The 21,782-nt window shown below is 36.9% G+C and overlaps 2 protein-coding genes across 14 annotated transcripts in view; one reads left to right on the forward strand and one right to left on the reverse strand.

Moving 5' to 3' along the window:
• The window catches only part of PREPL (prolyl endopeptidase like), a 24,623-nt gene continuing 2,841 nt past the window's right edge, over nt 1-21,782 (forward strand). For 2 of the 13 annotated variants that reach the window (XM_075749102.1, XM_075749101.1), the window contains exons 1-15: nt 265-443; nt 941-1,183; nt 3,877-4,074; nt 4,594-4,660; nt 5,332-5,538; nt 7,574-7,697; nt 10,033-10,249; nt 10,826-11,011; nt 12,474-12,677; nt 13,430-13,605; nt 15,014-15,230; nt 15,418-15,567; nt 16,539-16,665; nt 17,711-17,817; nt 18,716-18,820. In XM_075749102.1, coding sequence (XP_075605217.1) covers nt 965-1,183; nt 3,877-4,074; nt 4,594-4,660; nt 5,332-5,538; nt 7,574-7,697; nt 10,033-10,249; nt 10,826-11,011; nt 12,474-12,677; nt 13,430-13,605; nt 15,014-15,230; nt 15,418-15,567; nt 16,539-16,665; nt 17,711-17,817; nt 18,716-18,793 — 2,277 coding nt within the window. In that variant the 5' untranslated portion in view covers nt 265-443; nt 941-964 and the 3' untranslated portion in view covers nt 18,794-18,820. Of the gene's footprint in view, nt 444-940; nt 1,184-2,317; nt 2,595-3,876; nt 4,075-4,593; nt 4,661-5,331; nt 5,539-7,573; nt 7,698-10,032; nt 10,250-10,825; nt 11,012-12,473; nt 12,678-13,429; nt 13,606-15,013; nt 15,231-15,417; nt 15,568-16,538; nt 16,666-17,710; nt 17,818-18,715; nt 21,772-21,782 lie in introns of those variants that run through there. The other 11 variants (XM_075749103.1, XM_075749105.1, XM_075749112.1 and 8 more) reach the window with 11 other exon arrangements.
• Nucleotides 19,476-21,782, reverse strand: part of SLC3A1 (solute carrier family 3 member 1) — a 15,184-nt gene continuing 12,877 nt past the window's right edge. Inside the window, exons 9-10 of the mRNA XM_075749114.1 lie at nt 20,911-21,027; nt 19,476-20,049 (exon numbers count right to left, since the gene is read on the reverse strand). Of these exons, the coding sequence (XP_075605229.1) occupies nt 19,609-20,049; nt 20,911-21,027 (558 nt within the window). The 3' untranslated portion in view covers nt 19,476-19,608. The remainder of the gene's footprint in view (nt 20,050-20,910; nt 21,028-21,782) is intronic.

The raw sequence follows: 21,782 nt of genomic DNA on the forward strand, positions 1-21,782 counted from the left end.
CATCTTTATTAAGGGCAGCGCTGAAGAGCTAAGCTGCTGACGAGACGCGCACTGCTGCTGCGCTACGCCCGGCTCTTCAGGCGCACCGGAGGGGCGGGAGCGCGCCTCAAAATAGGTGGCCTGTGGCTTCCGCGCGCGGTGGCGAAACTGTGTGAAACGAGAGCGACCTGAGAAAGTCGCGCCCGCGATCGTGCTAGCGTGCCCGGCGTGCGGCCCTATGGCCGCTGCTCCGCGCCTCCGCGCTGACATCAGCGGTGCTCGCCCGTCGCGGCTTGCTGAAGCGCCCTGCGCCATCTTGGCTACGGGTAGTCCCGCGAGGTAGCCCGGAGCCGCTCGGGCTCGCCTGCCATCTTATTCCGGGCACCCCGCCGGAGGGGGAGCGGGCCCAGCCTCGCCTGAGACGGCGAGTCCTTGCGCGGCTTTGGCACGGCCCTGCCGCGGCGGTGAGGGGCAGGGCTGGTGGGGAGCGGGACCGAGTCGGGGCTGGGCCGGACGGGGGAACGGGACGGCGAGCGGTGAAACACGGAGGGCCTTTCCCCCCGCAGGGCTGCAAACCTGTCAAGTTTTCCTGCGAGGGGAGTTCAGCTCTTGAGATGATGTGATTTTATTGTTATACTTACTTACAAAAGGGGGGAAAACTCACCAAAACCTTCCCGGTTTTTGATTCTTCAGCATTTAAACGTGCACAGTTGCACCTTTTCTGTTCAGTAGTAGTTTCACTAGAGGTAAACTCAACCAGCAGGAACCACATTTTTGAGTAACATAGCAGGTTAATATGCAGGCCTAGCTGTGTGTACCAGTTGTTAAGAAACAGCTTAAGTTTTACCATGCCTTCTCACCTGCAAATAATTTTAATTTCTTTGAAAGAGACGTTTTACCTTCAGTTTATGTTACGTATATTTCACATACGCAGTGTAAATGATCAGTTTGGGATTTTCAGAAATTTCAGGTCACCTATCAAGAAATGAAGGCTAGGACGTCATGTGTTGGACTGAAAAATCTGCTCCAAGGGCTGAGCTTCAGTGTCAAATACTACTCTAAGCACAACCATCTTCAGACAATACGTCTTTCTAGTAAAATAAAACCAAAAAAATGCTACATCCTGGACTGTTCAGGAAGTACATATACATGCAGGACTGCACCACCTGGAAGCATCCTGCCATGGAGATTCTTTTCCTGCAAGGTACGCTGTTTAAGTATAGGCTTAATGTCAACAACCACCTTGGCATATCTGTTAAGGAAGCCAGCCATATTTTTCAAATGTCAAGGAAACACATTTTTCCTAAAGAGTTTGAAGCCGGGGGATAAATACGAGGATTTCACTTGTGTTCAAAGACATATACTGTTGTTCAACTTTCCTGTCCTGTTTTGAGATAAAGCTGCATTTTGGTTGATTTTCCTGCTGTAGCAACTTTTTAAAAATTGGTATCTTCCTAAAAGATTCGGTTAAAGTGTCAGGAGAAAACTGCAGGGCGGGATCAGCTAGCATAGAGGCAAAGTGGCCAAACTCATGCTGCCAGGCCTAACCACTGTGAGCTGGCTCAACAAAATTTGACCTTTTCTGTGCTCACTAGTAAGTCATGGTTTGCACCATATTAATACTAAAATATTCTATTGACTTCTCATAATTGTATTCACATGTGATAAACTGTACTTTAAAAGGTACTTGGATTTCTTTCTGTAAGTAAATATTGTGTAAATGAGTGGCAATTTATGATGCACAGAGTCAGAAAATGGTCTGAAATAATTTCAGGTCTTTCTGTTTTTTCTAATACAGCATTTGCTAAAGGCATTGTAAAAGCTTAACTGCAGTATGACAGCCTATAAGCCAATTGGTGCTTTGGTTTATCTTAAACATATTTTCAGATGCATGTGTGGTTGTTCTAAAATTGTTTCAAGTTGAAGTGTTTCTTCAGAGGTGACCCAAATATCATCTTGTTGTAACCCTCTTATTTCTAACCATAACGCAAGCAGTTCCTAAGTCTGCATCTGAAATACAAACAAATGTTTCAAGGAGAATGTATGAAATCTTGATGGATAAGAACGTGTGGTTCTGTTTATTCATTGGCAGTTCACTAATGGTTACAACAGTTACAAATGCTGATCTGTGACACTGGTTCCAGGATACAAATAGGTGGGTTTCACCTGAAAGGAGGCTGTGCTTCTTTGCTTTGGAGCAAATGTTTGCAAACCGATTGTCACAGAGATCCTCTGCTATCCTCAAAATCTTCCTAGATGCTCTTCTAGATAACTGTTTTTTCCCCAGGCAGGGAGGTGTACAGTAACTCTAATATATACCTACACTGTGGCCACCAGCTTTATATAATATTTCCAAATAAATACAGTGGGAACTGTTGAAAATAGAAGGAGGGGAGTCATTAAAAGATTCATAAAGTGTGGAACTTGCCAGAATAAGTTGTGGATGCTAAAATTTTATGTAAGTATAAGGAGAGGTGATGCATGTACATGAAACAGACTTTTTAAATATCCAGAAACCACGTCCAGCTCAGGAAATTGCTGAGCTAAAATTGTTGAAGTCTGGGGGAATACCTGTTGGGGAATATGATCTGTGCTTGTCCCATTCTTATGCTTCTGTAAGTATCCATATGTGGCCACTGTGGGGTTTTTGTTTGATTGCTTCTGGTTTGGGGAATGGTGTTTTCTTACAGGAATTTTCCAGTGACTGGGGAGAGGGTATTACAACTAACGTGTCCTGCAGTTTCTTTACCTTGACCAATTATGCAGTTGCTCCAGAGCTTCTCTAAGGGCTTTCATGGTTACTTTGACTTGTGCTTCTGATTTGAAATACTAGACTAGAGGGACCATTGGTCTGAACCAGTAATGACCACTCATATGCTCTCATGAATGATGTAGTTTACATTCATAGGGAGTTTGGCAACTGGAACAGATAGTTTTGCCTCCTTTCAAAGTCTACTTGTAACATTCACATTTTAGATTTCACACATTTGTGAAGACAAACCAGGAACAAACCAACAGTTCTTGATGCACAGTGAGGATGGGGTAAAAAGTATGTGATGCTTTTAAAGTTTAGACACATTCACATAACACATTGAATGTTATGAAATGGTACTTTGTGTGATCTGCGCAGTGTTATATACTGTGATATATGTTAAGCTTATTATTTGACCAAACGAGACTTTACAGCAAGCAAAAATAAGTAGCATTGTGCTAGCAATTTTAACACTTTTTAAATATTTTTACAAGAGAAGACAGCTTTGTTGGCACTGAGGTAGCAGTAGTCTGTTCATGGATCATGGAAAACCAGAAGCTTATTCCTGATAAAATTGTTGCAGAACCCGTATCAGCTCACTGCTTCACTTCATTCTGTGCCATATGAACATTTATACCAACGCTTTTGAGCAAGTGGAGCAAGAACCTGAACAAGCTGATGGGACTCCTAGGTACAGGGACAGAGGTGTGGGCAACATTGTTGTCCAGAAAAGGCAATGAGAAATTACACTCTTAAGACAGGAAAATTACAAGAAAACACCTCTGAAGAAGGAAAACTGAAAGAATTCCGTAAAAATTAACTAAAACCTAGTTCTAGAACAAGAACAAACATTTATATATAATCAATTAAAAACATACATTAATAGTACATTCAATTTTGAAGAGACAACCTCAATAAATGTGTCAAGTAAAGCACATTTGTCAATGCCTCCCTAAAAGATCAGGAAGAATTGAAAAGAAAAATTGATTCCAACTGTGTTTTTTCTTTTTAATGGCATATACTATCGTAATAATGCAAAGTTGGTTTTAGTTCTGAAGCTGGGGAAATACCATCATTGCCTCAACAGATTCATGTTGGAATAGAGAGTCCTGGGTTGTAGCTGTTATTCTTTCCTTACTTAGCAGGAAGGAACAAAAATCCCTTCCAAAAGGAAGCAAAATACATCCATAATAACATCAGAGCTTTTGTACAAGAATCTTGTGAAATCAGAGCAGGAAAACTGGAATAACATTTCAGCAAGATACGAAGCTATGACAAAAAGAATCAAAGCAAAATTAGAAGAATTGCACAACAGATATACCTTCAATTCAGGAAGCCCAAGGGTAAGTGGCAAAAAATACAAACATTTCTCATCACTGAGTACAAACAAAAGGCAGTGAAGCCATGCCTGCTATAAAATGCTGGTTTACAGATCATTTTATGGCGGTAGTTTTGAATATTTTAGTAATTGTGGATAGTAACAGCATGTGTTTAGAACAGGTTGCATGTGTTATGATAGTGTATTTACCTTAATTTCACCATAGGCAAAAGCAAGTAAAGATACAATAATCATCTGACTTTTTGATAAAGGATACAAGATGTTGTAAGTTACAAGAGCAGCTGCAGGTGACCTGAGCCTTTTGTTCAATTTAGAGGAGGTATAGGAAGCTTAAGTACCCTAACTTTGAAAGAACCTTTCTGATGTCTGCAATTCCTTCTTCAGTATCAGATGTATGTGCTATATTCTGTCATTTGTGTATGCTACAATTCTGTTCTACAGAACAATGATTGAATATAGGGATCCTAAGGAAATAGTCTAACTATATGGTGGACTTGAAACATGTTTGTTTTGTGTTGAACAGATCAAGTTTGGAGAGAACGTGTACTTTGAAGAGAATGGCTGTATATTTCTTTCAAAAGCAGATGATGGTAAGGGATTTCGCTTCATAACACGGGACGATTGTTAAAAGTGTTGTACATGTATCACTTAGTGTACTTCACTTATATTAAAGCTTAATTGCTCTCTTTCTTAAAATAACTAAAGATATAAAATTTACAAAATTCTTTCATGATTGATTAATTTTAGAATCCCAAATCTGAAAAAGTGAAGAGAGTTAGGGAATAGTATATATTGATACTAAAGCAAGTTTCTGAAGAGGAAAGAGAGAAGTCGCTGCTTTTCAGAGCCCTAACTTAACATTGCAAAAAAAGGATAAGCACATTCATGGCTTTTTTATTTCTGAGGGGGTGGGGAAAAAATTACTAATTGTATCTAGTAAAAACAACTGTGCTTTAAATATCTGAACTTTAAATTTTAATACATTTATTAGAAGCCAAGATCTATACTTGTAAAATATTTTTAACAACAACTACAAGACTTTTTTTGTCCCCTGGAACTGTAATTTTTTTGTTTATTTTTACAACGTGCATTTGCAAATACCTTGCAAGACAAATATTTGGTGTTAATAAATTCCAGTAGTACGTTTGTGAACATTACAGGCAGGCTTGTTAAATATAGGCATTAACAACCACTGCTCATTTTGACAGTACCTTAATTACAGGATATTTTTGCTATCTCCTTTTTTTTTTTTTATATATAGTAGATGAAGGAAATGTTGACATTTTATTCAGTACTGAAGATCTTGGTTTTTCTGATGCTTTTATTCAACGGATCAGAATTTCACCAGATCAGAGATACATGGCTATCAGCGTAAAAAGTGAAAATTCTGAAGAGGCAACCTGTGTTATTATGAAACTTGGTCATTTTCCCATCATGGAAAAAGTAATTCCAAATGTATTTAGTTTTGGTAAGTTGTTTATAAATATCCTGTGGATCACACCAGCTTTCAGCACAACATTTTTGTTAGTCTACAAATAATATTAAAATATTTAAATTTTAAAAAAAGGTAGAAACATTTTAGCTTTAATCCTTACAGCTGTTGAATTGTTTCTTATATAAGATTTCTTCCACCTTGTATAAGATTTCTTCCACACTACACGATTACAGGTTATCTGCTGTGGATGAAAGTGACTGCTTTTGTGATACAAGTTTTCCTTCATTGTAAAAGCAAGCATTTATACATTTTTGAACAGTCATGCGTATCATTCTTTTTATTTAATTCAATGCACTTTAAAAATTTACTGACATAACTGTTGCAAAATAAAGATCTTTTTGAGACATTATCTAGTTATTAAATCCTTAGAGCTACAAGTCACTTAGCTTCGCTGAAGAGTGTGCAAGTGCTACTTGCTATTAAGTATTGGCTGGAATTTCAACTGGACTCTAGTATGTGGGTCACAATTCAGAGCCCAAAGAAGTCAGGCCGTGAGTCAGTTCTTTCAGAATAGATTATAGAGCTTTACCTTGCTGTTAAAATAAGCAGAGGTAAACTGAAGTGAATGGGAAATCTTTTGGGTTTTTTTTTTTTTACAGTATGTTCAAGAATATAGCAAAAAGAGAGCAATAGTGTGTATCCAAGTTCTATATCTTGTATTTTGGATTATACTGTTAGATGTTATCAAGTATATGTGGTACAGTAAGCAATTTGCCTGGGTAGGGCACGAATTTAAAACTCTAGGTAAAACTTTCTTGTTACAAAAATGAAAGATAGCAAGAATTTAATGTTGTGATTGCGCAACTGAAGTTTATAATGCCTGTTGAAAGCCAGGCCTGAAAATTTGCCAGTGACATTTTTTCACTGTACTTGATTCGAACATGTTTCTAAGTTTGTCTGGAAGAATCAGTACATTTAAGAAACCAACTCCCTGTTGCCTACACAGGCAGATAAGAGTACAAAAAAATGACTGTCAGAATGGTAGAGCTTACTCCCATTTTGTAAACTTACTCAGGTGTAAGCGAGGTACAGAGGTATCATGAAGTACAGAGGTATCATGAAGTACAGAGGTACCTCAGTCATGACCAAGAGAATTAGGTCTTACAACCACTTGCAAAGTATGTGCTTCTATTGCATGATACACAATAGCATGCAACAAATGAAAAGTTCTTGAAAATTTACATCTGTGGGTTTTTTAAATGCTAGGCTTGGATTTCCCTTCTAAAGGCTTGTGTTCATAGTGAGCCCTCAGCTACCTGCATGCTTTGGAGCCACATTGCTGTTCAGATAGATAGCAAATTGTTTGCATTACTTCAGTGTGGTACTTCCTTGGGTTTTGTACTGAAAATTAGTATTTATGCATAAGACAGCATACAATAACTTTTTAAAGCACATCTGTTAAACATCATTGTGGTGGCTGTAGGAGCAACAGAGATGTCAGTAATTTGCCTGGATCCACTAGATTACTAAACTTCAGAATAGCAAGGTTCCCATATTTATACATTTCTAATGTTGATGAGCACATACAGAAGCATAGAAAACTGGAGAATTTTTATCTCAGCAGTACCCATGGGGTACATGCATCATCTCTTTTTCTCTAAATGGTTTGCATGCAGTCACATGCAGTGCTACTCCCTTTATTATCTTGCTGACTCCATGTAAACCTCTGTTTCTCTGATCAGTTTTAAATAGCCACATATCTTCTAATTTCCTGTTACGTCCAGAACCCACAGGGTCAAGAGCTTCCTCTTACTGGGCCTTGGAATATTGTCCTCTGCCTTTTTTTTTAATGCATTACAAGTTTCTTGTTCTGTGGGATTCAGAGAAAACATTGAAAATTCTTTTTGTGGCTTACCTCAGCCTCTTGGATGTAGAAGTCCTGTCCTCAGTTCCGTGTCAGCTGCAACCCACCTTTTTCAGCATTGGGTCCAGTGTTCATGGAGCTCTGTTTTCTCTCAGTAATAGTATGTACAGTTCCAACTTTGATATGCCTTTGTCTTTTTTCCAGAATGGGCTACAAATGATGTTCTGTATTATACAAGTCAGAAGAACCTTAAATGCCAGAATGTGTTTATGACCACTTTCACTAATCAGAAACATACAAAGTTAGTTTATACAGAACAAGATGCAAGGTAATACTTACCTAAAATATAGCAAGTCCTTTACATATTCTAGAGAATTTTATATGTAAAACATAACTGGTTTGGAAAACAAATTCTTCCGCATCATACCCCAAATGGTAAAAGGCATTTTTAAGTTGTGTTCTGCTGTCAGTAGTGCCTTATACAGTCTGAGAATGTGCTCTGTTCTCCTCTTGATAGGTGATCAACAGAGATTTAACTTTCCTCTCTTACCTCACGAGTTCAGCTGAGTTTATAAATGTCAAGGTCAGTCTCAGGTCAGGGTGTCCTTTAATGAATGCGTGACAGTTTCATACGGGGTAAATCAGACTGTGGATTTCATTTTGTTTTCTCTGCTATTGATGTCTGATACATCTTTTAAAAAAACATAGAAGTTCAGGCTAATCCTTGCTCTGGGTAATGGATGAGCAAAATCATTAAAGCATTCCCAGAGATAGAACTATTGTTGACTGAATACCCTCTCAATAACCTTTCTTTAAGCAGTGGTTTAGGAATCACAGAATCACATGAAGACAAGAAGGCGCTTGCTAAATTGAGTGCAGAGCTAGTTTTTCAGCCACGTAGCACATGGTAGATTTATACAACATTCCATAAATGTTTGTGATTATTCTTAATTCAAGTTACATATTCAGTAAAGAAATTTCAATTATACTTTCATCTAAAAAAAAAAACAACAAACCACCCAGGAAAAAATATCTGCAGTTGAGCTGGAGTAAATAAGATCCTTCTGTTCTAGCTGCATTTAATGCATACTTTTAGAAAAATCAAGTTGCACTGACCTGACACTTCCCCACAGGGAAACTGTTGGCATAATTCTGAAGGTCATAGTCATTACAGTAAATCTACTCGAAACTTACTCTAAAGGTTCATGTGCTATTGCAGCTTGTAACAGAACTCCCTTGTTCATCAGAGATGGCTAGACATGCTTTGGCATTGCCATTCAGCAGTTCCATTCTACATTTCACCACCTCTTTTAGGTACAATCAAATATTACTATTTTTTTTTTAGAAGCTGAAAACTTCTTTACTTCCTTTAAAAAAAAAGCTACAAAGACAAAAAAACCCCATTGTAATATCAAAGTCAGAGTCCTAGGGGAGAAGTGTAACCTGCATTTCAGCTTGACTCTCTTAGAGGTAAGGTCAACAGAGCTGAACTTCTGGAATCTCAACTGAATGCAGTGCTGCGCTCCTGCCAAATTCATGTGTATTAGAGAGGCAGGAGGTTGATTCCTTACAGACTTTAGATCCCTGCTGTGCCTGTCCTCCTAAAGATGGCAAGAGGGTGGAATCAGGAAAAAACCCAATAGTACCAGAAAAATTTGAGGTTCCACCTGCAAATAATTAAAGGCACTGAAAATGCTATTTAAAGCACCCTTTCCTTCACCAGTCAAATATTTTGGAAGTCTAGAGGAATCATTATTGCAGCCATGTATCTGATCTGTATAATGCAGATTACGGTACTCAACCCTGTAATTTCTTAATGAAATCTTCTGGATCTTTGTGTTGGACATAGTTTTGCTTTTAGAGACATCTAGTCTCAAAGATTCAAAATGGTGAAGGAACTGCTGTGTCCCAAGATGTGACATTCCAATTAATTAGGATGACTTGCAGAAATTTGAATCTGAATTTCAGCCTGAACTTGTCTAATATTAGCATCCAGCCACTGGTTATCAATCTGTTTGCTCTTTCTAGATATTAGAAGCATTTAAAGCCTGTAGGTAATTTCAAAACCAGTTCCTAGTTTCCAGCTTTATCACAGCAATACTGTCCATCTTGTCTCATATAAGCCTCTGTACTTTAAGAATTCTTTTTTGTCTTACTTGCTCCAGAGTTAGGGTCAGTAACACTTAGACTTCTTCTCAATTTATCTTTATAATAGCTCCTACTTTTCTTTTGTTATTGCTATTCCCACATGATGTCCTTTATTAATTTTATATTAATTATTTGTTACTACTTTTTTCTTTTTAATAGGGCTGGTTATCAGCTCAATAAAAAGTTCTATGTCTTTGCCTGAATTTTAAAGCCTGTATACATGAATGAGGTTCCAGACTACCTCAGTGATGCAAAAAACCTGGATTCAGTTGGGCAACATGAATTGCTTTCCTCGCAGATTTCAGGTTGCACACACAAGATTGTGGATTTTTGAATCCCAGGATAAATGCAGCAGGAGTGGGTTTGGGAACCAAGTAGTCTGGAATTTCTCCAGCCCACTTACAGGCATGCTGTTTCTTACCTTGCAGATGGAGGCCCGTAAGTCTGAAACAACCGATGTATGTTTAAAATACTAATAAAGTTTAAGTTGGTTTTTTTTTAATTATTCCTTACAGATTCTTTGTGGATATATATTGTACAAAAGACAGGCGTTTTCTCACTATCAACAGCAACAGCAAGACAACCTCAGAAGTTTGGCTGATTGACTGTAGACAACCTTTTAAGTTACCTGCTCTTGTACAAGCACGAACAAAAGGGGTCATTTACCACATTGAGCACAGAAATGACGAGTTATATATTCTTACTACATATGGAGAACCTGCAGAATATAAGGTAATTTTAACCGATATTAAGATTCATAGGATTTATTCAGATATCTGTTGCAGATCATATAGAAATAGTAAGTCTGGCTGTCAGTTCTGTGCTTCACAGCTTACTGAGAGAATTCAAGAGAGTTAAGAGAGCTGTGTGGATTGAAAGACTGATAGCAGTACATGGAGCCTCACCTGTAGCATGCCAATTTGATTCTAACTCCTTTAGCAAGATCAGGAAATGAGTATGCTTTAACAGTCATTTCCCCTATGTTAAAATTTCAGTTGGTGATCTCAGTCTGTACAACCAAGCCACCTACAGTTCTGCTGGCCACACTGAAAGCACTTACTGCATGAAAATCTTCTATAGGTTAATCTGTGAAAATTGAACTTACTTTACTAAAAGTTACTAAATTGTTCTTCCATTTTGCCAAAGGGAGTTTAAAACCCACCAGTTTTAGTCAGGCAAAACCCCCCAATACAAACCAGTAATTTTTTTGCAATAAAAATGTTGCATGAGATCACCTATATGTCTGTACATCTCATTGTTAACTCTTGCTACATCTTAGTAATGCAAAGTTATTTTTTGTTTTTATAGTTGATGAAGGCACCAGTAGCTTCCAGTGGCTTGGAGAACTGGCAGTTAGTTTATGCACTGGAAGAGAAAACCAAGCTAGTAGACTTGGAGATGTTCAGTGATCACTCTGTTATGTTCCTGAAGAAGGCTGGTTGTCTTTATTTAAATGTGATTTCTTTTGTTTCACATTCCGTTCATTCAGTAAAGGTATGGTTTAGCTTGGCTTAAGCAACATAGTGTTTTTCCAGCACTATTTAATTATTTTTTTTAAACATTATAATGAAAGCAAAGATAAATTCCAAGAGTAGAAGTGGGTTAGGAAAACTATAATACTGCCAAGTTTGTCATTATGACGAATTGTATTACCTGTGTCTGTTCTTCAGGATTTCATGTGGTGGCTTATTGTAGCACTTACAAAGTTACAGATCAGCTATCCTATGAGTCAGTTCTTTCTTCAAGTTATTACTGTCAACCTCTTTACAATACAGTCGATTTCTAATGTGAAATAGGACTTGATTCCCTAAACACTCTACTTCCTTTTACTGGGCCTATTTTTGGTTACACTCATCAGTGTAAGCAAGGAAATAAGCCTGGCTCTCCCACAGAAGAAACATTTGTCTTCTGAATGTTCTAACATGGACACTGTCCCATTATAAATGGGATGAGTTGATATTGCAGTACAATTTGTGCAAAGTATTTCTTCTTTTCTCTGGTTGTTGCTAAATACCTGTGGATTAAAACCAAAGTGATCCAATTCAAAACCATGATTTCTGGAGACCATTCAGATGAAATATTTAATTGATTTGTTTGCCTGAAATATACAATCTCAACTGCTTGCAAGTTTATTGCGACAAGCTACCAATGCTGTGTTTTGTAAAACTGCTACAGAAAAAAGGTTTTCAAAGTACACTGTATGGTCTCTGAAACCTTCTTTTTTGAAAATGGTCATAGTTTATTTATTCAGAAAGGGTCTGCAGTTACTCTGGAGAACTTGGACTTTTGCTGCCATTTCAGAAGTCTCTAGCAACCTAACCTAAGTAGTGGCCTGGCAGAAGGTTTGACTATGTCCCTGCTGCTCTCAAAGAATGAATCTTGATTTCTTTTATTCTTAGCAGAGTCAAAAATCTTAAATATAATAGCAGTAAGTGTCTAAGGGTGAATGTGCCAGAAAAAGGTTTTGTTCTTCACAATGGCTGGCACTAGGAACAAAGTTAAGAGGCAGGGGTTTTCAATGGCTTAGCATTACTGAGCTAACTCACAGCAAAAGCATAACAACTGACATGGACTTGGCTGTATAATATGTTGAAGTAGGACTGGAAATCAGAGGGGAAATAGGATCTAAAAAATAAAAACAATGCAGAATCATTTCAAAGAATGTTTTAATTTTTTAAAAAAATCTGCGCTAATGCCCATTTTAAACTGAATTTGGATTTATTTTTCTGTTTTATTTCATTGTTGAACTTTATCCAATGGCCTTAGGGGAAAAGTTTGCTAAAGTCTTTCACTTTTTGACTGTTTCATTACTGAATTTAAAAGAAATGCAGATTGTGCTACACACAAACTGAAGATAATTAGCTTGATATTGAAAATCTTTTCCTCTGAAGGACACACTAGGCAAAATTAACAGAAACAGTGTAAGAGTCTCACTTGAAATGCTGTGTTTTCTCAGCTACCTACATGGGCCTGTGAATTTGAATTGGAATCTCATCCTGAACATACCACCAGCACTTGCTATTTTCAGCTCACCTCCCCAGTACACCCCCCTAAGCGTTTTGCATATTCATTTAAAGAAAATAATCTCATTGAGCAAGCTGTGCAAGAGGTACCAATTATTACGAATTGTCACACTACACGTTTACTAGCTAAAAGCAAGGTAAGATTTTTAGTCCTTTTCCCATTCCCTTTATTCTTCCCTTCCTCCCCACCCATTTAAAGAAAATGCATTTGGCAGGGAACAGAGATTAAAAAAAAAAAAACGTAAAGAGCAGTTGGTGCTATAGTTACTAAACAGTGGGTGTTTTCTTCAGTGCTATAGAGAAGAACAAGAGAGTCGTGATAAGATTTTTTTTTTTCCATTAACCTGGGTATGCTGGAGGAGATAACTGTACATGATGAGTCCAGAATCTTAGTATAGTATGACTTTGAATTGCTGGTTGGTGTACAGTATCATACTTTCCATGATAAATGAAAAAGATGCCAGCTGCTGAAAAGAACACCCCACAACCAGCTGCACAGCACAGATCAAGAAAGGAAAGTTTTAACAGCCTGAGCTTTAAAAAAATTGGAGATGTTAATAAAGAGTTTGTGCTGCAGTAAGTGGTAAACTATTTTGTTAATAATAGATATTCTTGGTGTTAAAGGGGGAAGAAAAACTTGGGTGCTTTGGTAGTTTAAAAACTCCTCAGGTGTTGCACTTAAATGAATTTTATACTCTGCATCCATAAGCCTACACAGCAGAGGTTCAGTCTCTTGCTTTATTTTTCAAGAGTGCTTTGTACATTCTAAGTGAAAAAAATTACTGTAATCAAAAAACACATTTTAAAATAAATAATTGAAGTTTTCATTGCCATGTGTCATTGAGATTTCTGAAATGTCCTTTATTGTAAAATACTCCTTCATTTCCAGGATGAAACTTTGGTGCCAATTACAGTTTTTCATAATATGAATTCTAAAGAGCTACACAGGAAACCACTTCTAGTTCATGTATATGGAGCTTATGGCATAGATTTGAACATGAGCTTTAAAGAAGAGAAGCTGATGTTAATTGAAGAGGGTTGGATATTAGCATATTGCCATGTTAGGTAAGTCAAATATAAAATGGAATTAAGATTTTTAATCTGTGGGATATACCGATATTTCTTGATGTGCAACTCAAGAAGCACAGAAATTTTTTTCATGTAGCTATACCTAATTCTTCATGCTTTTCACTTCCATCTCTTTTTAGATTTTTTTTTTAAAGTAGTTTTTAACAAAAAAAATTACCTCAGGGAAAAAACATACTTTGAAGATTACATACTGCATTTAGGTTACTTAACAGGATGGTTTCACCTACCAATCTTTCAAAGTCTTATTACTTCTTGTCTCGTCTACACTCAAGAAAAATTTTGATAACATTCAAATTGCATTTGCTACCTCCCTCTCTTTCCAAGGGCATTGTGTGCTAATACTAATGTTCAGTCTGCATCTTCTGAAAGCCATTTGCTTTCTACAGCAACAGCTAAGCATTTAACCTGCATCCCTTGTGCTTTTATTGGCTAAATCCTCTGTCTCCAGTTCAGCTACAAATCTACTAGTTTTATAAAACCACTATGCGCAATAGACTTCACATTTTCATTGCAATAATAATTCAGTAGGTAAAGATAACAAAAGAATCACTTTAGGGAGGGGAAGGAAGTGGGAGAATGAACAATTCTTTGAAATACCAGTTCCAAAACAAATTCAGCATACAAATATATTCAGTCTGCTATATTCAGTGGCAAGCATTGTGCTGTTCTTCCTCCCACCTCTCTTTTAGTATCTTAAGATGCAAATCAGTCCTAAATGAAGATGGATTCTTCATCCGAAGATGAAGAATTTTGGCAGACTAATCAGTTAATTCATTTTAAACTTGAAACCTGAATAAGGATACTTAGAACCAAAACAGTGATTGCATAGAAAGGAATATAAATAAACTTAAAAGTTCTGTATTACAAAATTTAACATTTCAAGTAGTACTTGAAAGTAACAAATTAGAAAAAAGAGAAACTTTCTAACAGTGTCAAAATTCAAGCTATGCAGAAGACAAATCCTGAGAGTCTCAGTGTGGAGCTGAGAAATACTATTTTACTGTTTTTAGTAAGTGCTAGTGTTAGTGCTATAAGTATTGAAAATGTTTTGGTTATTTTAATAGTTTTCTATGTGAAAAGATAATGTTAGTGTCTGGTTTTGTATTGCCTACAATGAGTGTCATTTCCTAAATTGGTGCTTTTCCTGTGAGTTGCAGGACACAAGCTCACAATTTTCACCAATCATGAACAGATTTTGTTTGTTTGTTTGCATGTTGTGTATTTTAGCCATAAAGGAAGGTAATGACAAGAATAGAGAAGTGTTAATTGGAAAGGCAAATTATGATTTTGCAATTCTGTGGCTGCTGCTGTCCTTTCATTATCTGAGGCTTTGCCATGTAACGTTTTCCAAAGAGACTCCAACTTGAATTGTTTTAAATTTCAGGGGCGGAGGAGAGCTCGGCCTTAGCTGGCACAAAGATGGATGTCAGCATAATAAACTCAAAGGTCTCTATGACCTTAAGGCTTGCATCGTGCTGTTGCACGAACTAGGATTTTCTCAGCCAAGATACACAGCACTAGCAGCTGCCAGTGCTGGAGGAGTTCTTGCAGGAGCCCTGTGCAACTCTGATCCAGAACTTATCAGAGCCATGGTTTTACAGGTGAGGTGCTGCAGACCTGTTATGGCTTATGATGTTAAACTGTATTTTCTGTTTCATTCTACCAGTTTCAGAATTGGAAACACTCCAATTCAGAGTTCACTTTTCTCATTTGTTTGAGAAAACCTTGACCTAGGCATTTGAGGTCCTGTGTCCTGTTTGCTAACTTTTTTTTTTAATAACTTCTAAGGCTCCTTTTGTAGATGTTCTAAATATAATGATGAAAACTCATCTGCCACTGACAATTGAAGAACAGGAAGAATGGGGAAATCCATTAGCAGATGAAAAATATATGAAGTACATCAAAAGCTATTGTCCATACCAGAATATTAAGTCGCAGGTAAAAGTATGCTTTCTGTGTGGAATCCTACAGTAAAGCGTAGCAGTTTATAAGAAAACAAAAGTAGATAACTGGAATTTAAAAAAAAAAAAAGTCTGTTTTACTTTTTCAGGGCTTTAAAGCCCAGTATTTCAGAATTCTTAGCTGCTGCTTTGTGTTAAAATGAATCATTAAAAGTACAAATATAAACTATTTCAGTAGTAATCTTAGCAATATTTGGAGTCATAAGTGACTGCTGAAATTAACCAAATGCCTTCTCCTAAATAATCAATAGATTTCAAATACTGTTTTTGTTACAGGACTGCCAGAAAGTAATAGATTATTCTATTGTATAACAAACCTTAACATGTAAAAATACCTTCTTTTGTGGGGCGGTTCTGTTGTTCTACTGGCTTTTGCAGACTTTGTCACAGGAGGAAGGAGGTATTTTCCACTGATTAAATACCTTTTCAGAGGCAAACAATGAAATGGAAAAGCAGCTATAGCTTTGACATTGTTATCTCAGAGGAAATTTTTCTTTATTTGAAGTAATGTGTTAGCTATGTTGCACAGCTTCATTAAGTAAAATCTTAGTGTATAAAAACAACTACTTCTTATGTGTAGAAAGATTGCAAAAGTAAATTTCAGCTACTGTCCTAAGGTGAACCATTCCATGATTATTACTCCCTTTTTTTTTTTTTTGCAATCATTAGCAAGCAGGCATGTATCAGACCTTTACCAGTGGAGAGAGGATGTTTTTCATTACCTTTTGCAAGTAAATGATCCCCTAATATGAAGTAATTTTTCAGACCAAAATACTTTTTTGCAGTTAGAGTGATAAAAGTGCTTTTTTAAGAGCAGGTAATTATGTAATAGATGTAGTTTTAGATAAACCTTAACAAGTAGTACAGTAAGACAGAGAAAAATTTGGTACTCACTTTATGAAAAAATCAGTTGTCAAGTATTTAACTGGTTTTGTTTTTTAATGTCAGTGTTATCCTTCAGTTTTTATCACGGCATATGAAAATGATCAACGGATACCACTAACAGGAGTTCTACGATATGTTCAGAAACTTAGGAAGGCTGCACTAGATCATGCCAGGAGAACAAATAAGAAAGGTAAGAGTATTAAAGATACATGGAGTTAACTAAACCAGAGTATTAAGTCATGTAATTAAACATCATCAATATTGACTCCTCCTTAAATGCATTCATTTGTACAATACGATCCAGTATTCAAAGCTCTGAAGTAATTCCTCTTATCTGCAAAGATGAGATGTGCAGTCATACTGACAAATAGATAAACCTTAGCTTCTACAATGCACTCTCCAGAGATGTAAGAGGCACCAGACACCTCTGTATTGCAGAGCTGCCTTGAAATAATATTTAACACATATGGGTTTGACTAACAGCAACAAACCACAAGAGGCTCAGGAAACCCTCTGAGATGAGGGGAAAAAAAAAAAAAGGAGAATATAAGTTCGGCTTCATCTTTCCTAGGCCTCAACATATGGCGACTGTTGGGCAGGGCTAGGTGAACCCACACTGTCTAGTCCAGCTACTGATACGGTCAGACTGCAGGTAACAACACATGAATAAAATTCTTATTTTTGCTGCTCTATAAAAACCTACTCTTCCCAGTTTACTAAAACTGCAGGTGTTAGTCCAAGTTAGAATGACAACAATGCCAAAACATTGATGCTTTTATACCTGAAACGTCACCCTAGCTTTGGGACTGTTTCTACCAAAAGGCACATTCAGGCCTTATTATTTTTCTAGTACCATCTAATCTGGGGAGAGGCTTTTGCCATCAGTACCAAAATAGATCTTGAATTAGCTTTTCTAAATTTCATTACGTCCCTTCCCTGCTAGCAGCACAACTGCAATGGTTGAGAAAGGATAGCAGATACCGCAATTGCTGTTGCAGTCTTTGCACAGAAAGAAAAAGCACGTCTTTCCAAAAAGACTCAGAGAACAAACATGCTAAATATATAAGCATTTTTCAAATATGTAGTTAATAGAAATACAAATAGTTCATCCAGCAAGCCCCTATATGATTTTTTTTTTCTTAAGAAACAACAGAAATTGTCAGGACAGAAGGCAGAATTATCCCTAAACAACTCACATCCCCACTTACCTTTTTCCTTGTTCATTCAATGTCAAGTGATCGCTAGCTTCATTGTTCCAGGAAACTGCATCCCTAACATCATCTTAGACATCCAGGCAAATGGCAGTCATTGTATTTCATCTTGGGAGGATTCACTGAATGAGGTATGTTCCTTTTATTGCACACATCCATAACATGTTGAGGGGAGGTCTCCCCTTGACTGGTATTTCACCTTCAGTAGTTCATGCAGTCATTGAATGTATGTTTCAAGTATTACAAGAGAAAAAAACCACCTGCTAGAATTAAGGTTGCTCTTGAAACCTTTTATACATATTGCAGGAACAACTTATATATATTACGTGTGTATATATATACACACACATATATATGTATATTAATATGTATACATATATCTAAACCCAGCCATTTTGTATATACATAAAAATATATATCTATATATATTTTTAGGTATCTTTGTACATATTTTTTTATATATATAAAAAAGAGAGCCAGTGACAGAGCCAGGTTATTGACGAAAGGTTCTAAGTTGTGCAAAACATTGTTCCAGCAGGAAAAGTCTTGCACTGTAGAGAATTAGGTGCTTAAAATTGACATACTAGCTATTTCCTTCCATTTCCTTATGAGTACAACATATACGATGGGTTTGATCTTTACATTTGAAATGCATGATCTGCACTATCAAAGGACACTACTACAATGAGATTTCAATGTTTTGCACTTTGTACAAGCATGCGTGCATGCCAAAAGCAATGTACCACCAAGACCAGTAACATTGTTACTGATGTCTCAAGACTGTCACAGTTGGATACAGATTTTATTACTGTTAATTTTAACAAATCCTAGCAAATGTTATTTGGTTGTTGTGGCAGTTAGGCCCAAAATGAATTCTTTCAGGAAAAGCCTCATTCTGTCCTAGGGTAAGGGATTACTTAACATTAGTATGGGAAAGGGAGAACATTAGAATAGCTGCGCAAGAACCTGAAGGTTTATAGTGCAAAGATTTTTTTTTTAATTTTGTAATAAAATATTTTCATTATTTAGGTTGCCAGACACCTTGCTTTTCTGAACAAAGAGCTTGAAGTATGCCATCTCCAGCATCAAACAAAGTCCTGCAAATAAACACATTGACCACCTGAAAAACTTCAGGTCAGATTTCTATGTACATGAAAAGCGAATACCTGCTCCAGAGGATGCCTCCTCTTGGATCCGTGCTTTATGGGTGTAAGCAGACAAGAAGTTCAAAGTTGGGTGTGGCACTGGCATATAAACATACAAACTAAGGGCTGAATTTCTCCCCTAACAGACAGCACAGAAGTAGCCACCTGCATTAATCAATTTGTTCAGTACAGCAATGCGGCGCTATACAAGTGGAACTGAAGCGCAATGGTTGGTGCTTAAAGCCTAACATGTGAGGGCACGCACTTTGTACAGGCAGCCTTTCCAGTCTAAGCCCTCTTTTCCAAGACCACATTTTACACAAGGCAGTAAAAGTCCTAAGGAGTATTTGATTTAAGTCTCACTAGGGTCTTCTAAAATGAATTCCAATACATAGGTGATGATGACTTTAAAAGTTACTATGAACTGCCACAGGCTTTGGATTCCATAGGAGCTCTTAATGACTAGCAACTGTAAGGGGCAGCACCCAGAAAGCAACTTTACTCTTTCCTCACAAAAATGCACACACTTGAACAGGACAGTTTTTAGAACAGGTTTACTTTTCTTTTCCATAGAACCTAAGGGAGAGTTTATACCATACTTTTTCCTTTTCATCACCAATACAGATAGAAGACAATTAGGTATCCGTTTTATTTTTTCAGGATGTTTATTTTGTACACAAAGTTTTAAAACTGAAAGAAAACTGAAAATTTTTAGCATTTCCCTGAAACCAACACTTTCTAAATTAACATGAAAGCTTGGTTATTCTACATCGGCACTTAACAGTTCATGTAGAGTAAATTGAAGGCACTGGAATAACAAGCTTTTTCTGCAACAAAACAATTTCCTTTAAAACCTTCCATAGTATGAACAGGCTCTGCTGTTTTATATTCAAGGACCAGGCCTTCTCCCATTTCGGTTTTAATTAGTTTGGTATTGACAGCTTTACCAGCATTGCTAAAATTAGTACTCAGTCTTATAACAGCTTCAGATGGAAGGCTAGGAACTATAGCTTGCAGGTCAATTGTCGATTCCTGCCCAAAATTGAGAACCATCATAAAGACTCTGTCTAGCCCATCCAATTCCCTCACATAGACAAAAACATTTCTGTCATTCCAGATGTAGCACATCCACCCCCGATGAATGGGTAGCTCATTGTTACGAAGTAAAGTTAGCTCTCTGTACAGATTCAGGGTTGAATTGGACCAGGTCATCTGGATCTGCAACAGTCAGCATTAACAGGGTCATTTCTTTACAATGAGTGTAGGAAATACTACTTACCCCTCTCACCCACACAGTCTGCTGAAAACACACCTATAAGAATTCTGTTTTGACAATTATCCCTCTTCAGATTTGTCTGCAAATTCCACTAAAAAATTGCTTTTTCTCATGCACTTCCTTGGCACTTGTGGAGCAGCAGAGACAGAGGATATTAACCAGGACAGAATTTCCCCAGCACTAATGCTATTTTCTTCCTCCCACAGTGTCCTTTACTGTACTGTTTATTTGGGAGAAAGCCACAGCCATTCAAAGCTTGATAGTTAAATTTTTTCATTGAGTCTAATCTACTGAAGCCACAGGGTTTGTTTTGTGTTTTATTTTTCCTATCCGATTTATTTTTTTTTCTGTCTTCAATTCTGGTCAGCACTGTACATGAGCAAAATCTGTTTGGTTCACTGCTCAACTGCCTTGAAAAAGGTTTTGTTTACTTATGTTAGAGATGGTCTATGTTAAGTTCTTGTTACAAGGCCAGTGCTTTCTATAGTCATAGAAGTGAAAAAAGACCAGATTTCAATATTAACATACTTTTAATAATTTTAAAGGACCAAATTGCCACATCTACATTATAGTTGTAGATATCCTGGTTAAATGAATGTAGATGAAGTAGGCTCCTCGCTCATGCTAGGATTTCCTTTTCTAATAAAATTTGTTAGGATTCAATGCCTTTTTATTTTCCTCCCTTGAGTTTGTTCTTACCACCTACACTACCAATTCCCACTAAGTAAAGGAAGTCAGAGCAAAATAGATACATTAAAATATTTTTAAACCATCAAGAGTTAGTCACACTTACAGATACCTACCTCAACATTTACACTTTGATAGTCAGAGTTAACAGGTAACCAGCTACTGTTGCCTTCAGTAAAACCAGCATTCGCTTTGCCATCCCACTGCATTGGGGATTTCTCTGGAAAGGTCACCTAGAAAATAAAGCGGTGTCAGAGCCATTACCAAGAAGTTAGTTGTTTTAATTAGTATATTAAAAAGTTATCCCTGGAATAGCATCTTCTCACATCTTCCAAACAATCACCATTTCAAGTATTGCTTTCTTTGGTTTAAGTTAAGCTTTAATAAGGAGGATGTAATCCTGCTCCAAATCTAAAGAGAAAATAAGAATTGGACAGTTCCTGAAAGAGAGGATAATGGATGGTCTCATGGATACAGCATCACTGGCTAAAATGTCAAATTCCCAAATGACTCCACTAGAGTTGTCTCCCCTTGCAACTGATGGTTGGATAAAAATTTACTAATGACAGCTAGGATATTCTGATAAATACCTAGATGTGCAGTGAGTGAATATGTGAGGTAATGAGTCCTAAGAAGAGAGGCATTAAAATAACAGTAAGCAACTAGTAAATGCTATTCAGTGTGTGTTCTTTCAAACTATCACACTTTTCACCTTAGAACTCTTCAAGCTTACATTCGCAAGGGGTACAATTTGGACAGGACTGTTTGCGTTAAAGATAAAATTATTTCCAAGTGCAAAAACTTTATTGAAAAACAACTTTTAGCTGATTAAAAAAGCGTCGATGTACAAAGTCTGAAGTTCTTTTGAAGAATTCAGAAAAGTTCTGAAAAACTTCCTCATTGTTATTGAAGAGCTTGCCAAAAGATCTGACACTTAAATTTCATGATATAAGAGGGCATAAAATATTTTGCACATACTTTGAGTGTT

This window comes from Balearica regulorum, chromosome 3 (genome assembly GCF_011004875.1).
Source record: "Balearica regulorum gibbericeps isolate bBalReg1 chromosome 3, bBalReg1.pri, whole genome shotgun sequence".
NCBI lineage: Eukaryota > Metazoa > Chordata > Aves > Gruiformes > Gruidae > Balearica > Balearica regulorum.